Below are 17,813 nucleotides of genomic sequence, written 5' to 3'. Positions count from 1 at the left end.
TATTCCCTGGGGACAGCCTGGAGTCCTCCCTGCACCTTTGGTCCTCGTCCCCATGAGGAGGAAGACCAAGAGTCTCGGTCCAGATACACACAGCATGGTGTGACGTCTCAGTGAGGTAGATGCATGCATGGGGAACTCTGTGGCATTGGATGTCCATTTCCAGAGTGGGTAGCCAGGATCAGTCTTCGGGATTCAGCTGACTGGGGGAGATTTGAAGCCTGAGTCACTTACAACTAGCACAGGAGGCCTCCCAGGCTGGAACCCGGGCCTCAGGGAGCTGCCACTGCCCCTAGGTCCCTCCAGCAGCACATCCTGTGGAGGTGGCATCTTGAGGCCTTGCTGTGTCTCCCAGCAGCCCAGCTCATGCCATGGAGTTAAATCCTAAGGCAGCTGTAGGATCCAGAACAGAAGGCATTGGCCTTGTTTGCCAGGAGGCTTTGGGAAGTGTCCCTACCGAAAGGCTGCCCCCAAGCACCACCTCTGCCTCCCAATCCTCTGCCACCCTTGCTGTCCCTTAGTGCTCCCTCTCCCTTAGTGCTCCCTCTCCTGAGAAGAGCAGCACCAGTGTGGAATGGGAGCTGTGTCTTACCTTATATAAGCAGAGTCCCCTTCCCATGGGCAGCTGAATCCTAGCTGTATCTAGTGTCCCATGCACTTGATTGCAATTCTCAACTGGGCCTGGGGTGGGCATGGAGGGGTGAGTATCAGAATTCCCAGGGGCTCTATTTCAGTCACACCCCCAGAACCCCAGGAGTCTGAATCTCTGTATGTGATGTGGAGATGTCCCCCAGAGGATCCCAGTGCAACCTCCCTTCCAGAACTGGGAGCTGGGTCCTTCCCCTCCAGGGGGTTCATTTGATCCTCTCCCCCAGCTGACAGTCTGGGACACGAGGCTTGGTACAGAACTCTAGGCTTGGGTGTGATGCGGAGGACTTCATGGGAGCCCTCGTGTCACCAGGCACCAAGGGGTTCCTCTCCAAACGCCATCTCAGGAAGTAGTCTCCTGTCTTTGTTTCCCCAAGCAAGAGGGCGAGACAAGCCAGCCTGACATGGATGCCCCTGCAGACCTATTTCCCAACTCAGGAGGCTGCATCCAAGCTCTCAGCTTCCCTCATCCCTTGCAGTCCTCCCACTAGTCACCCATCTCAACTGTGACCGTGATGAGGTGGTTTGCCCAAAAGCAGCCAAAAAACCTGCTTCAGAGGAGAGACAAGGTCTGGAGACAAGGTCTTAGAGCAAGTACAGGGCTCTGTGAAACTCACTTAGGTGAGCAGTTCTAAGGATGAGTGCTATTTAATAATAGTGTGTGTCCTCCTAGCTCAATGGCTTGCACTCAAAGCACCCCCATTTCTTTTTTTTTTCTCTTCTTTTTTTTTTTTTTTTTTTTTTTTTTTTTGAGACGGGGTCTCATTTTGTTAATCATGCTGGAGTACAGTGGCATGATCTCGGCTCACTGCAACCTCCGCCTCCCAGGTTCCAGCAATTCTCCTGCCTCAGCCTCCCGAGTAGCTGGAATTATAGGCATACGCCACCACGCCTGGCTAATTTTTGTATTTTTAATAGAGACAGGGTTTCGCCATGTTGGCCAGGCTGGTCTTGAACTCCTGACCTCAGGTGATCCACCCGTCTCGGCCCCCCAAAGTGCTGGGATTACAGGAGTGAGCCACCATGCCCGGCCAGCACCTCCGTTTCTTAACACATATTTTTAAGTGTCTTTACTAATTCATGGATCATATAACCTACTTGCACTTCTTATTTTTAAAATCTAATAAAATGCCATTAACTATTAAATGAAGGGGACCTCATAAAAGTAACTTATAATTTCAAAAGCCTGTAATTTAACATATCAGCGTTCAGACACGACCGCACTGGAATGGTCAGATGTTTGCGCCTAAACATAGAATTGCTGCAAACACAACAGCGTCAGAAGCAGAGACTGACACAGGTGTGTTGTTCTGGCAACTCAAATGCCATGAGCAGCGTCGCCTTGGTGATGCGATTTTCCAAAATGGTGAATGACTCCTGATAAAGCAATGAGTAAATCCATCTTTCCTTAATTTACCCAGTGGATTTACTGCATGGAAAATTCAGTCTGTTTTAAAGCCGTATTTATACAGGAGAGAGTTGGGATCTCAGTCCAGGAATATAAGCTTGTCTTTGTGAAGTCCCAGAGATCGTGTGGCATGCAAGACTCTCTTCCCTCATGTTCCTGGTGTTGCAGGATGGCCACCAAGCCTAATGCCACCTCCCTCCTACTACAGTGCCAGGAGCACCCCCACCTCCATCCTTGTAACAACCAAAACTACCTCCACAAATTGCCAAATGGCCTCCTAGGGGCTGAAATAAGGACCTCTTTAGGCGTCAGTGTCCCAAGTCAGGAATTGGAATCCCAGAGCGAGAATGTTCTTCGGGGTCACTCTTGTGACAGGCAGTCCTGGCTTGATTCAAACTGCTTAGAGCACACGGCTGCTTGGAAAATGCTCATCCTCCCAGTGGCCTCTCCATCCAGGCTGCATGTAGGGCTGGACATCAGCACTGGCATCCTGGATGCTGGGTGAAGTCACTGGCCCGAGAAAACCCACTGGCTTGGGTGACAGTGAAGCCCACCAGGCCCAGAGCCCCAGATCCAGGGTGCACCTGCCAGTCGGGGGGCCAAGCCGAGGCAGGAGCTATCACTGCTTCTCAGCAGTGCCCTGTCTCTCCTGCTCTGTTGTCCCCATTTTCTTTCTTTCTTTCCTCTTGGAAACAGGCTTAATCTCCTGCCACATCTCTTCCATTCCCCCATGGGGCGTCCCTGTAGTTTCAGGATGGTGGCACTTATTTGGGACGAGAAGTGATATTTACTCTAAAGACAGTCTTATCCCTTCATCCCAAGAGGAAGGTGGCTCCAGCAGGCAGTGGCAGCAATACGAGGGGGTTTGAGGAAGGGAGGTAGTGAATCCCAAAGTTTCAGCACCTTCTGTACTTGGGAGCAGTCACTTTGTTTGTTTGTTTGTTTGTTTGTTTGTTTAGAGACAGAGTCTTACTCTGTAGCCCAGGCTGGAGTGCAGTGGTGCCATGATGGCTCACTGCAATCTCCACCTCCTGGGCTCAAGTGATCCTCCCACCTCAGCTCCCCAAGTACCTGGGACCATGCCCAGCTAATTTTTTATGTTTTTTTGTAGAAACAGGGTTTCATCAGGTTGCCCAGGCTGGTCTCAAACTCCTGGCCTCAAATTATGCACCTGCCTCAGCCTCCCAAAGTGCTGGGATTACAGGCGTGAGCCACCGCACCTGGCTGGAGCGGTCACTTTAAAATGCTGCATGTAAGAGAATATCCAGGTTACTCAGCTTGCTGCCCTGAAGGAGGGTTCCAAAGAGGCCAAGGTTCCTGATCCAGCGTCCACCTGGACTAGCAGGTCAGCCTCGCCCTGTGCTCTGATAACCCCTCCCACTTGTAGGGCACTTGGTTACTTACAAAGTCCCTTCACAATAGTTGTCAGCCTCTTCCGAGTGTCTGAATTCCGCCCCATAAGGAGGGTGTGTGGTTTCAGCCTACTTTCATAGATGAGGGCGAGGCTCAGAGAGGTAAACAACTTTCCCAGGGTCACACAGCACCAACCACAGGGTGCTCTCCTGGTTCTACCTAGAAGCCTCATAGTGAGTGTTTAGAACTTAATGGACAAGCCAGGTGGGTGGCTCATGCTTTACTCCCACATCTTGGAAGGCTGAGGCAAGTGGATTACTTGAGGTCAGGAGTTCAAGACCAGCCAACATGGCAAAACCCCATCTCTACTAAAAGTAAAAAAAAAAAAAAAAAAAAAAATTAGCCAGATGTGGTGGTGCATGCCTGTAGTCCCAGCTACTTGGGAGGCTGAGGCAGGAGAATCGCTTGAACCTGGGGGCAGAGGTTACAGTGAGTTGAGATCGCCCCACTACACTCCAGCCTGAGTGACAGAGCCAGACTCTGTCTCAAAATAAAATAAAATAAAATAAAATAAAATGAAATAAAAATTAAAGGGACACTAGGCAAGAGAATGTGATGGGGGGAACAGAAGTCAATTTCAACTCCAGAGAATCAACTCAGTTGTCGGAGGCAGAGAAGAAAGCTTCTTCTGTGGGAAGCCTAAGTTTTATAATTATTAGTCTGGCTAAACTCTATGGAGCACTGGAAGTGAGTCTGGCTCCATGCTACAGTCTCTACGTCAGTTAAGTCGTTTTCTATGCACGGCACTTTGTTTTCCTGATGGGGAAACCAAGGCTCAGAGAGATATGGTCACTTGTCCCAGATCACACAGCTAGCAAGTAGCAAAGCCAGGACTTGACCCCAAACTCATACTCTTGGCCTCTACTGACTTTCTAGATTGCACTGTTGGCCACAGTGCACCTGGCTTCTAGCTGTCACATTTTTTAGGACACTGGAATATTTTCTCAGCATCTGAAAGGGAAACTGAGGCCTTGGGTGCCATCTGCTAAAGAAAGTGCCCCTGGCCTGTTGCAGCGAATGCAGGTCACCTTGAGGGATGCCCATGGCCCCGCTTCATTCACGCAACAGGAGGGACTCCCCCATTTATGGAAGGGCCTCTTCATTTGCTCTGTGGTCCTCATGCCCTTTCTTCTTCACTGCAACCTTGGTGGGCAGGCAGGCTTATCCCATGGCTCCTCCTCAGAATAAAAGGCTGGGTACCCACCTGATAACACGGCAGGAAAACAGGTGGAGAGAGGGTGCAGGTGGAGAGAGGGTGAAGAATGGGATGAAAAAGCCCATCCTTCATCCAAGGCTGGTTCCCACCCATGGTCTCACTATTTAAGCGCCACATTCTATTCCTCTCTGAATCCCCATCATTTAGTTCCAAGCTTGACCCCAGAGTAGGCCTTAAAGGAGGGAGGGAGGGAGGGAGAGAAGGAAGAATGCATGAAGAAAGCAGGGAGGGAGGGAATAAGGAGGGAAGCAAGGAAGGGGGTAAGGAGGGAAGGAAGGAAGAAAGGAAGGAGATAGGGAAGGGAGGAGGGAAGGAAGGAGGGCAGGAAGTGGGGAGGGAAGGAAGGAGGGAGGGAAGGAGAGATGAAAGAAGGAGGGAAGGAAGAAAGAAAGGAAGCAGGGAAGGAAGGAGGGAGGAAAGGAATGAGAGAGGGAAGGAAGAAAGGAGGGAGGCAAAGAAGAAGAGAAGGAAGGAGGGAGGGAGGGGAGGAGGGGCAGGGAAGGAAGGAAGGAGAGAGGGAAGGAAGGAGGGAGGGAAGAAGAAGAGAGGGAAGGAAGGAGGGAGGGAAGGGGAGGAAAGGAAGGAAGGAGGGAAGGGACAAAGAAAAGGGAAAGAAGGGAGGGAAAGCAGGAGTGAGGAAAGGGAGGAGGGAAGGAAGGAGGAAGGGAAAGAAGAGAGAACGAGGGAGGAAGGAGAGGAGGGACAGAGGTAAGGAAGGAAGGAGGGAGGGAAGGAAGGAGGGAAGGAAGAGGAGGGACAGAGGGAGGGAAGGAAGAGGAGGGACAGAGGGAGGGAAGGAAGAAAGGAAAGAGGAAGGGAAAGAAGGAAGGAGGGAAGGAAGGAAGGAGGGAGGAAGGGAAGGAAGGAGAGAGGGAGAGGAGAGAGGGAGGGAAGGAAGGAGAGAGGGAGGGAAGGAAGGAAAAAAGGGAAGGAAGGAGAAGGGGAAGGGAGGAGAGAAGGAAGGAGGGAGGGAGGGAAAGAGAGGGAGGGAAGGAGAGAGGGAGGGAAGGAAGGAGAGAATGAGGGAAGGAAGGAGATAGGGAGGGAGGGAAGGAGGGAGGGAGGGAAGGAAGGGAGGGAGGAAGGAAGGAAGGAAGGAAGGAAGGAAGGAAGGAAGGAAGGAAGGAAGGAGGAGGGAGGGAGGCAGTCTGTTCCCCCATGGCTTCCTCTACAGCAGGGAAGATGACTGACTGGCTCAGTTTTGGCTTAGAGGACTCACGTTAGTTAGAACTCTCCATTAGAACTGACCTCAGCATGACCGATGGCAGTATTGATTCCAGGACTGTCTGAGTCAGAAGCACTCCTCCCAGGGTGCACTTGATGTATCTCAGAGCTTGGAATCCCTCTGCTGGGGTATATTTCAATTAAGGAACTAAGCCCAGTAACTTAGCCTTCAACCTGAATCTCCACCTTTTATTCTGATCTTACCCACTTGAACGTAAGCAGCTCCCCATCCACCCTTCCCGGGGTTACTCTCACTTTGGACCCTCTCCCCATCTGTGTCTCTGCTGTCTTGCCAGGTGGGTACCTGGCCCTTTATTCTGAGGAAGAGCCATGGGATAAGCCTGCCCGCCCACCAAAAATGATGGCTAACCAGGGGGCTTCTCACCGCCTTTCATGGAATGAATGTTTACTGAGCATCCATTCTGCCCTGACACTGTACTCAGCCCTGGGAATTCCATGGTGAACTTCTGCCCTTGGAGAATCATATCAGAGACAAGAAATCAAAAATAAATAGGCCGGGTGCAGTGGCCCATGCCTGTAATCCCAGCACTTTGGGAGGGCGAGGCGGGCAGATCCCTTGAGGTCAGGATTTCGAGACCAGCCTGGCCAGCATGGTGAAACCCTGTCTCTATTAAAAATACAAAAATCAGCCAGGTGAGGTAATCCCAGCTACCCAAGAAGCTGAGGCAGGAGAATCGCTTGAACTCGGGAGGCAGATGCTGCAATGAGCCAAGACCATGCCACTGCACTCCAGTCTGGGCAACAGAATGAGACGCCATCTCTAAATAAATAAATAAATAAGTAGACAAATGCAGTCATCTTAGATAGTGGTACATGCTATGAAGGAAATAAAACAGTGATTTGAAGAAAAGTGGCTTGGGGTGTGGTAGAGCATTAGATCGGGGGGTCAGGAAGGGGCTTTCTGAAAAGGCAACATTTTTACTGAGGCCAAAGATACCAACCATGTGACATCTAGGAAAAGGTGTTCCTAGCAGAAGGCACAGCAGGAGCAAAGGCCCTGAGACAGGAACCGGGTGGGAACGTGCAAAGGACAGAAAGCTCGAGGGGCTTGAGCATAGTGAGTGGACGGGGAGAGTGGTGGGCAGTGAGGCTGGACACATGGGTGGGCTCATCAACCACCCTACTGTCATCCCTGTCCCCACCCCCATTCACTCATTGTGTCGGCTTCCTATGGCTGCATAACAAATCACCCCAAACTTGGTGGTTGAAAGCAATACACCTTTATTCCCTTATCATTCTGACGGTCTTAAGTCTGAATTGGTCTCCCTGGGCTGATACCAAATCAAGGTATCAGCAGAACTGTGTTCTTTCCTGGAGGCTCTTGAAGAGAACTCATTTCCTTGCCTCTTCCAGGGTCTAAAGCTGCGTTCCTTGCATCCTTTGGCTTGTGGTCCCTTCCTCCATTTTCAAAACCAGGAACAGAGCATCTGGCTTCCATGGTGACATCCCCTCTGTAGTCAGAGCCCTCTTATTAAGACGTGTGATTACATTGAGGGCCCACAGAGATAACCCCAGGGAATCTGCCCATCTCAAGATCTTTAACATCACAATATATCTGCAGAGACCCTTTCTCCATCTAAGGAAACATATACGGGTTCAAGGGATTAGGATCTGAGATCCTTGGGCTGTTATTCAGTCTACCACACTCATCTAACCAACACCATGGAGCAATGCTCTGGCCCGGCCCTGGGCTAACCTATGGCTATCCCTGCCGCCATCCCTATGAGGTCTCACTGGACTGAGTCCACTGACCTTGCTTCTAGCCCCTCCTTCCACTTTACCACTCACCAGCTATGTACTTTAGGAAAGCCCTTTGACCTCTTTGGGCACCAGTTTTCCCATCTGTAAAAATGAGATGTGGACCAAATGAGCCTTAAGGTTTCTTCCAGAACTAGCGTTCAGGTTCCTCGTGAGGGCCAGTGGCTGGTACGCTCATCACAGGCCACACCACACCTGGATCGTAGGAACTCCACCTCTCTGGAACATTCCTCCAAAGAGAAGAACTCAAAACATCCTTTTAGGGCAAGGGTTGCAAAAAAGGTTGAGGAGCACACACAGTTCTCCCATGAGTTTATTTCGCCTGCAGTTTTCCGGAATAGTGAATTTGTGGTGAAATCAGTCTCCAGCCTCTTAAAAAAAAATTCCAAAGAACTGTTAATACAGAGTCTACATCCTTGTGAGGCAACCAGTGGCAGGAGCTGGAAAGGGGCCACTGTGGGGTCTCTCATCTTCCAGCATCTAAACAGCCCGGTCCACACATTGTCCTCACCAGCCTGTCTTCTGCAGACACGTGAGTTTGAGAATCCTGTCCACCTTTGGTGATATTGACAATTAAGTCATGATTGTGACGGAGCCCAAAGGCCCTCTCCTCACTTCCCAGATGCGGCGTTCATGGTAGAATTCCTCCTCTTGAAAGCATACTTTTGGCCAGGTGTGGTGGCTCACGCCTGTAATCCCAGCACTGGGAGGCCAAGGCAGGAGGATTGCTTAAGCCAAGGAGTTTAAAACCAGCCTGGGCAACATAGCAATACCCCATCTCTACAAAAAAATTTAAAAATTAGTCAGGGATGGTGGTGCATGCCTGTAATCCCTGCTACTCAGGAAACTGAGACAGGAGGATCACTTGAGCCCAGAAGTTCAAGGCTGCATTGAGCTATGATCATGCCTCTGTACTCCAGCCTAGGTGACACAGCGAGACTTTGTCTCTAAAAATCATAATAATAAAGCATACTTTTCTGTTTAACATGAACTTCCCATTCCTCCCATTCTAAGCATGATGAAATCTAGAAGAAAAGCTTTGCAGAGACCCCAGTCCCGGCCTCTACAGCCTCCAAGTCTTCCTACTTCCTACTTCCTACTTCCTACTCAGCTCCCAGCATTCCAGACCAGGTGGAGGCAGAAACCAAGGCTGTTGGAGCGTGCAGGGCCAGGAGAAGCAGGAGTCAGAGAGAGTGTGGTGTCTGCTGAAAAATGTGGTCAGGGCCTCCTGCCAGCACCAGCTGCTCCTCGGCGGCCTCCTTGTCTGGTTGGCCGGAACAGGCAGCAGCCCCCGCCTCCCTGTGCCCAGCACAGGGTCTGGCCCACCTGTTCCCCTCGCAGATCCTCGGGGTCTGTAAGTGCTCAGCATCGGTCCCATCGACCCACGTTCAAACTTCCTGGGAAATCAAGCCCAGGACCCCTTTTCCTTCCATGCAAGAGGTTGGGGGGCCTGGTTCTTAGGAAGCCACAGTTGGAAGGATCTGGCAAAGATTCTCAGAAGGTTTAGAGATGCACAAGCAACTTTTGGCTTGGGTACAACCATCCAGCTAGTGAAGTGGAAGAAAAAAGAATTTAGTTTTGTTCTCGCCAGAAAGCATAGAAAATGCTTACCAGGAGGGAGGCAGAACTCCACATCTGGCCTTATAGGAGGACGGGGGTGAAAAAAGGAAAGGAGATAGGGAGGCTGACATCTCTAACCCAGAAGGAACCTTGCTGCCTACTGCTAGAGCCTGGGCCAGAGAGCTCCCAGCGAAATGGGTCTCCCAGTGTGTCCGTGGACCACCTGGGGTGCTTCTGATGATGCAGATTCTAGGGTTCCCTCCTAGACCCACTACTCAAACTCTCTAGGAGGAGAGCTCAGAAATCTGAGGGGTGTGTGTGTGTGTGTGACAGGGTCTGTCTCTGTCGCCCAGGCTGGAGTGCAGTGGCGCAACCTTACCTCACTGCAGTCTCAGCCTCCTGGGCTCAAGTGATTCTCCTGCCTCAGCTTCTCCAGTAGTTGGGACTATTGGCAGGCGCCATCGCGCTCAGCTAATTTTTTTTAATTTTGTGTGTAGACAGGATCTCACTTTGTTGCCCAGCCTGGTCTGGAACTCCTGGGCTCAAGCGAACCTCCCACCTCGGCCTCCTAAAGTGCTGGAATTACAGGCATGTGTCACCATGCCTGGCCAGGAATCTGAATTTTAACAAGCCGCTCAGTTGATCTGGATGCACCCTGGAGTTTGAGAACCACCAAATGTGACCACGTGATAGCCCTGGGGACACTGGCCACCAGAATGTCAGGCTCACTGGGGGATGGCTTTTCCAGACGGAGAAGGACACCTGAGAGGGGTGGGTGAGGGCCATTTAGTGAAGGCGAGCTCGTCAATTCCATCTGGGAACAAGGGACAGCTGGTGAATAAGTCCTTGCAGATCCTTGGGTGAGCATAGAGCAAGGATGGGGAGGAACTTGGAAGTGTCACGTTGAGATGCTCAGCCACATCTAAACCACTGAGAGTGCCTCTCAGTGGGTAGGAGTACAATTTTGCCTCCCAGGGGGCACTTTGCAATATCTGGAAGCATTTTTTGGTTGTGACAACTTTGGGGATAGGGGTGCTGCTGGCATCTAGTGTGCAGAGGCCAGGAGTGCTGCTCAAACATCCTCCAATCCACAGGACAGCCCCGGCAACAAGAAATTATCAGGCCCCAAATACCAGTAGTGTAGAAGCAGAGAAACTCCAATCTAAACTGAGATTATTCCAGGCAGCTGGGCAAGACCAAGACTCATGAGCTCTGTTAAAGGGGAGTTACCATCCAGACATCTCAGAAGTCAAAAGAGGCCCTGTCCGTCTCCTTCTGTGAGCTCTCAATATATTTTTAGTGAATAAATAATAAAACAGGCCAGGTGCAGTGGCTCACACCTGTAATCCCAACATTTTGGGAGATTGAGGCAGATGGATCACTTGAGGTCAGGAGCTGGAGACCAGCCTGGCCAACCTGGTGAAACTCTGTCTCTACTAAAAATACAAAAATTAGCAAGGCGTAGTGGTACATGTCTGTAATCTCAGCTACTCAGGAGGCTGAGGCAAGAGAATCGCTTGAACCCAGGAGTTTGCAGTAAGCTGAGATCATGCCACTGCACTCCAACCTGGGTGACAGAGTGAGACTCTGTCTCGAAATAATAATAATAATACAACAGAGTTACTAAATTTATATATGAATGAATATGTTCAACACATCTACCCCATTTGGAGAGAACATCTAACATCTAAGTTTGAGGTTCTTCTCAGATGTGAGGTCCAACCAAATGCTGCCCTCCCAGAGGCCCCCCACATAAGCCCTATACACAGTGACTCTTAGCTGGGACAACAATGAAGAGACATCTCATCTGCAAGCTCTTGTTGCCTGCTGTGTGACCTTTGACAAATTACCTAATCTCTCTGGGCATCAGTTTTCTTAGTTCTAAATGGAAATATACATCACTCATGTTTAGTTAGTGCTGATTATGTGCTAGGCATTTTACATGCATGATCTCATTAAATTCCCAGGACAGGTGGGACATGAAGTAGGCCATCAAGGCTGAGCAGGAGTTGGCTCTCAGCAGAGGGAATATGAAAGAGCAACCTGGGGAGCTTAAGTATAAAGGTAAGGGCGGACATGGTGTACTCCTCGGGAAGAGAGAGGAGTCAAGAGATCAGGGCCAAAAATGATAGGAGGTAGGAGTCTGGAAGGGAAGTAGAGAATTATCGAATTCCTGGGTTCCATGAACAAGACATGGCAGCTTAGAAAGTGTCTGAGGGTAGACCCCCCAACATGGGCCCCAGCCCCCAGCAAAGATGCCCCCTGATTGGAGCCATGTATGCCTTCAATTCCCAGTCTTTGGAGCCTTCAGGTTTCCGGCGGTTGCACTGTCTGACAATATAGCCTTAAGCCACATTTGGCTCTTTAAATTTAAATCAATCCAAGTTAAATAAAACTTAAAATTTAGTTCCTCCATGACAATAACCTCATTTCAAATGCTCAATTGCCACATGTGTCTAGCGGCTATAATATGTGATAGTGCAGATATGAGACATTTCCATCATCGCAGGAAGTTCTACTAGACAGGGATGGCACAGAGGAATAGCCACTGTTCTATACAGAGCTAGAAGTTTCTTTCTCTATTTCTTTCTGATCCTCCATAAGCAGCAAAAGTGATAGCAGGTGCCACACTGCTAAGTATTATAAGCTTGACCTCCTTTAATCATTGCAGATATTACTGACCCTATTTAACAGATGAGTAAACTGAGTCTGAGACAGGTGAAGTGTCCAGAGTTGCATAGTTTATAACCAGCAAAGCCAGGACTTGAACCCAGTTCCTCCCAATCCACAGCTGCATCCTTAACCAGCATGCTACACTGCTCCTGCAACCCCAGCAAACAGGTGGATCCAGGTTGAACAGATTTGTGGCGGTAAGCCAGATATTTCCTTCAGACCTGGTTCTCACTGACAGATTGTGGTTTGAGAATTGAACTAAATCTGCTTCTGATTTTGCTTCTGGGTGAAGGGAAGCAAAATAGTTCAACCTGGATGTTTCTCATGATCCCATCTTTAAAATATCCTTCGTGGGTGGATCACTCGAGGCCAGGAGTTCAAGAGCAGCCTGGCCAACATGATGAAACCCTGTCTCTACTAAAAATAAAAATAAAAAAATTTTAATTAGCTGGGCATGGTGGCGCGCACCTATAATCCCAGCTACTCGGGAAGCTGAAGTAGGAGAATCACTTGAATCTGGGAAATGGAGGTTACAGTGAGCTGAGATCATGCCACTGCACTCCAACCTGGGCGACAAGCAAGACTCCATCTAAAAAAAATAAATAATAAAAATGTATATGCCCATCACACAGGACTCCAAAATTAAGTTTTTGTTGGCAAAACACTTCAACTGCATTATTTAAACAAAGATCTTAATTGATTAAAAATAAAGAAGAATGATGGTAAAAGAAACTCTCTCTGCAAATTCCCATAAGACGACCCATGTGATCATTTTCAAATTGCCTGGGTAATTGTACCTTGTAATTTTTGTAAATTGGCTTCACTCCGCAGGAGATGTTGGGTTACTTGCTCTGTAGCCTCTGGCTTACAGTGAGCATCCTAACCAGTTTTTCCTATCTCTGTTTTAAAAAAGGAAGGATCTCCTGTAATCCCAGCACTTTGGGAGGCCAAGGCAGGCGGATCACCTGAGATCAGGGGTTCGAGACCAGCCTGGCCAACGTGGTGAAACCCAATCTCTACTAAAAAAACAAAAATTAGCTGGGCGTGGTGGTGTGTGCCTGTAATCCCAGCTATGTGGGAGGCTGAGGCAGAAGAGTTGCTTGAACCTGGGAGGCAGAGGTTGCAGTGAGCCGAGATCACGCCACTGCACTCCAGCCTGGACAACAGAGTGAGACTCTGTCTCAAAAATAAAATAAATAAAATTAAAAAGGCAGGATCTTGGCAGCTCATCAGTCACACCTAGTTTCAAATCCCAGCTGTACGATATGCTGACGATGGGGCCTTGGGAAACTTACATACCCCTCTGGGTTCAGTTTTTTCATGTGTGAAATGGGGACTTTTAATGTCCGTTGAAATTAAATGAAATAACTTCTGTGCAAGTACCCGGAATGTTATAGAGGCTCCAAATACATTAACCTCCTCCCTTCTCTGCTGAATCCTCACTTATGGTCATGTGATGTAGGATCAGTAGTTTCAGAGCTGAAAGGGAACTGAGTGACATTTAGAGCAGCACTCTCAACAGACGATACTTCTGTTTATGATCATGTAGGTAACCGTTAACTTGGGAAATGCCTGTAATCAAGAGCCACTCTGGGTATGTTTTGGTGACATTTTGAAGAGGGTGAAACAGAATGTTCCCTCTGACAAATTGCAAACCTCTCCAGGCAGAAGAGCGGAAGTGGCTTTGACGTGGGCCACAGGGACAACGTGAAACACTGCAGGCAGGGTATCTGGGTGGCCCAGAGGGAGCTGCTGGAGGGGTCACTGGGGGTCTCGCTCTCAGAGCTTGGACCGTGGCTTCTGGTTCATCCAAGATGACTGTCATTGTACCAGATTGGAGGATGGAGGAGTCCCCAAAGCTAGGAACATAGAACAGAAGGCAAGACAATGGCCAGTCTTAATGCCTGGGACCCAAACCAAGATGAGCCACAGGGCAAGCTGCATTGCCCAGTTAGAGGCAGACAGAGGCCATGGTCAGAGTGAAATTGGATAGGAGAGCCAAAAGGAGAAAGGCTGTTGGGAAGTAGGAGGGCAGTACTTAGAGAGTAGAAGGACTCAGAGAGCAGGACAGGTCTGATGAGGCCATCTGGATTTTGGTGCCAACTCCCATCTCCATCTCAGAGGGTGGCCAGCCTGTGGAACCTAGCTGAGATCGCCTCAGCCTGAGCCTGTTAGAGTTCAGGGACAGGAAGCCGGGAAAACTTAGTGAGTAAGAAGTCAGATTCTGGCCAGGCATGGTGGCTCATACCTGTAATCCCAGCACTTTGGGAGGCCAAGGCAAGAGGATCACTTGAGTTTGGGAGTTTGAGACCAGCCTGCACAACACAGTGAGACCCTGTCTCTACAAAAAATTTACAACATTGCCAGGTAGGGTGATGCGCGCCTGTAGTCCCAGCTACTGGAGGGGCAGAGGTGGGAGGATCGCTCGAGCCTAAGAGGTCAAGGCTGCAGTGAGCTAGGATTGCACCACTGCACTCCAGCCTGGGCAAAAGAGCAAGACTGTCTCCAGAAAAAGTCAGGCTCTAGCATCCAGAACAAGCCTGGGTTTGAATCCACCATCACTAGCTGTGTGACTTAGGCTAGTGACTTAACCACTCTGAACTATAGTTTCCTCATGTGATGATTGTGAGGATGATGCTGGTGGTCTTGAAGATGCTGGTGTGGTCATGATGCCAAGGAGGAGGAAGAGGATGGTGATAATGGTGATGCTGCTAATGAAGGTGATGGCACTGATCATGAAGATGAGGATATGATGAGGTTGATAATGATGATGAGGTTGATAATGATAATGATGAGGGTGATTATGGTGATGAGGATGGTGATGGTGATTATGGTGGAAGCTGATGAGGCAAGTTAGATGATGATGATTACAATAATGATGATGGTAACAATGAGAATGATGGTGGCTATGGTGATGACTGTGGTAGTGGTGGTGATAAAGATGATGGTGACAGTGGTGGTGATGATGATGATGACAGTGACAACCCCTACTTTAGAATGGATGTGATGAGTGGGCTGGAATACTAGGCTTTGCTACTGTGTGACCTTGAGCTACTTAGCTTCTCTCTGTCTCCCTTACCCCATCCATAAAATACTGATTAACAATCATTCCTGACAGGCTTAGTGGCTCACCCCTGTAATCCCAGCACTTTGGGAGGCTGGGGTGGGAGGACCACTTGAACCAAGGAGTTCGAGACCAGCCTGGGCAACATAGTGAGACCCCATCTCTACAAAAAATTTTAAAAGTTAGCCAGACGTGGTGGTACACCCTTGTAGTCCCAGCTACTTAGAAGGCTGAGGCAGGAGAATCACTTGAATCCAGGAGATCAAGGCTACAGTGAGCTGTGATTGTGCCACTGTATTCCAGCTGGGATGACAGGACAAGGCTGGGAAAAAACAAAAACAAAAAACAGTCACTCCTGTCTCAAAGGGTTGTCACGAGAGTTAAATGCACTAAAACACATGGCCAGGCATGGTGGCTCACACTTGTAATCCCAGCACTTTGGGAGGCTGAAGCAGGGGCATTGCTTGAGCCCAGGAGTTAGAGATCAGCCTGGCCAACACAGGGAGAACCCATGTCTAATATAAATAAAATAATAATTTTTAAAAACCCACATGTAAAGTGCTTGGCACATAGTAAGTGCTTAATAAATGCTATCTCTCCTTATTAATAGTATTATTATTTTTGTCATTATGTTCCCTTTATTTTCCAAATCATTCTGTTTGTCCTGAGCTGCTATTGTTCAAAGCCAAAAGTCTTAGGGTCAGAATAACTTATTACCCAAAGCCCACAGGACCTTTCTATCCTTCCTTCCTCCTACTTTTTCCACTGGTAGGTGTCATGAGCATTAAGTTGTCCAGGGGTTCATGGTACATGGACTATTACTAGGAAACAGGCCTCCTGTGTTCCCAGATCCGTGGAATGAAGAAGGGAGAGGGACAGGCAAAATCCTTCTCCTTGCCATCCTGAAATGATGTCCACAAAGATAGGGATATGCCAGCTGTCAAAGTCCCCTTGGATGCACTCCCTTTGTGATTGATACCCGGAACTGCCTTCCCACGTGTCACTGTCGATCTTTATGAAGCAGCGGGCGGGGTACCCAAAGCTTGCTGGCTCATAACGAGTTATGTGAGTGAGCCACTGCGGTTCTGTACAGACTCAGGACTTCCAGATCGAAGCAACTAGCAGTCCCTCCTGATGTCCCCTTCCTCACCTGCCCCACCTTGCCTTTCAGAGATTTGGACGGCAAATCACACAAACCTCTGCCCCTTGGTGTGGAGAATGACCGAGTCTTCAATGACCTATGGGGGAAGGGCAATGTGCCTGTGGTCCTCAACAACCCATATTCAGAGAAGGAGCAGGTAAGTGCTTGATGCCAAGCTGGTACCACTGCTTCCCATGCCTTCTCGACCCCTCCCAGGTGGGAAGCTGAGGGGAGGAAAGCTAAACCCTAAACTGTGTCGTGATGGAAATCAGCCGCCGTGGCTGGAGAACTTGGGATGCCGAGGCCAGGAGTGTTTATCCTCGGATGTGGACCTCGACTTCGTTTCTGTGTGGTTTGGTATTGTTTGTGAGCTTGCCATTTTTCACGTTTTAATTCTGTTTCTACCGGGAAAGGCATTCACATGGCTCCAAATTTAAAAGATATGAAAGATACATGGTAGCTGGTCACAGTGCCTCATGCCTGTAACCCCAGCATTTTGGGAGGTCAAGGCAGAGGACAGCTTGAGGTCCAGAGTTCAAGACCAGCCTGACCAACATGGTGAAACCCCATCTCTACTAAAAATACTAAAATTAGCCTGGCATGGTGGCAGGCGCCTGTAGTTCCAGCTACTCAGGAGGCTGAGGTAGGAGAATGGCGTGAACCCGGAAGGGGGAACTTGCAGTGAGCTGAGATCGCGCCATTGCACTCCAGCCTGGGTGACAGAGCAAGACTCCATCTCAAAAAAAAAAGAAAAAGAAAAAAGACAACTAGCCTGGGCCACATAGCAAGACCCTATCTCAATTTTTTAAAAAAAAAAATTTTTCTTAATTAGTAGAGCATAATGGCATATATCTGTAGTTCCTAGCTACTCAGGCGACTGAGGCAGAAGGATCACTTGAGGACAGGAGTTCAAGGCTGCAGTGAGCTGTGATATAGCACCTCTGCACTCTAGCCTGAGTGACAGAGTGAGACCCTGTCTCTTAAAAAAATTGAAATAAATAAGCAAAAAGATACATAATGAAAAGCTGTGTATGTCCCTAATTCCAGTCACATAGTTTTCCTCCCCAGAGTCAAGCAATGTTAATGGTTTTTGTGTGTTCTTTTAGCCGTATTTTATGCATTGACAAGCACACACATTATTTTTGAATATTTTTACACAAATAAGAGCACATTATACATGTTGTTTTATACCTTGCTTTTTCACTTATTAACATATCGTAGAGATTAGTCCCCATTAGTAGGTAAAGAGGATCTTGTTTCCTTTTTTACAGCCATATAATATTCCATTGTGTGATCATCCTGTAATTCTGTCAGTCCTTCATAATGAGCCATTGTCAATATTTTGCTATGACAGTGCTATAATGAGTGACCTTGTGCACATACCTTGTTTGGCACATGGATAGGCTAATCAATAGAATACGTTCCTAAAGGCCAGGCATGGTGGCCCATGCCTGTAATCCAACACTTTGAAAGGCTGAGGCAGGAGGATCACTTGAGCCCAAGAGTTTGAGATCAGCCTGAGCAACATGACAAAACCCTATCTCTAAAAAAAAAAAAAAAAAATGAGCTGGGTATGATGGCACATGCCTGTCGTCCCAGCTACCCTGGAGACTGAGCTGGGAGAATCGCCTGAGCCTAGAAGGTCAAGGCTGCAGTGAGCTGTGATTGTATTACTGCACCACTGCGCTCT

General features: G+C 48.8%; 2 protein-coding genes across 3 annotated transcripts in view; both read left to right on the top strand.

Annotated features, from left to right (window-relative positions):
* Nucleotides 1-17,813, top strand: part of FBXO21 (F-box protein 21) — a 189,565-nt gene that overhangs the window by 2,576 nt on the left and 169,176 nt on the right. The gene's annotated exons all lie outside the window — the stretch shown is intronic.
* Nucleotides 1-17,813, top strand: part of NOS1 (nitric oxide synthase 1) — a 232,423-nt gene that overhangs the window by 113,064 nt on the left and 101,546 nt on the right. For both annotated transcript variants that reach the window (XM_050747840.1, XM_050747841.1), the window contains exon 3: nucleotides 16,154-16,280. In XM_050747840.1, coding sequence (XP_050603797.1) covers nucleotides 16,154-16,280 — 127 coding nt within the window. The remainder of the gene's footprint in view (nucleotides 1-16,153; nucleotides 16,281-17,813) is intronic.

The sequence above is a fragment of the Macaca thibetana genome, chromosome 11, assembly GCF_024542745.1.
Source record: "Macaca thibetana thibetana isolate TM-01 chromosome 11, ASM2454274v1, whole genome shotgun sequence".
NCBI classification, from domain to species: Eukaryota; Metazoa; Chordata; class Mammalia; order Primates; family Cercopithecidae; genus Macaca; species Macaca thibetana.
The sequence above is the reverse complement of the archived record's forward strand: the minus strand, read 5'-3'. Positions and strand labels throughout refer to the sequence as shown.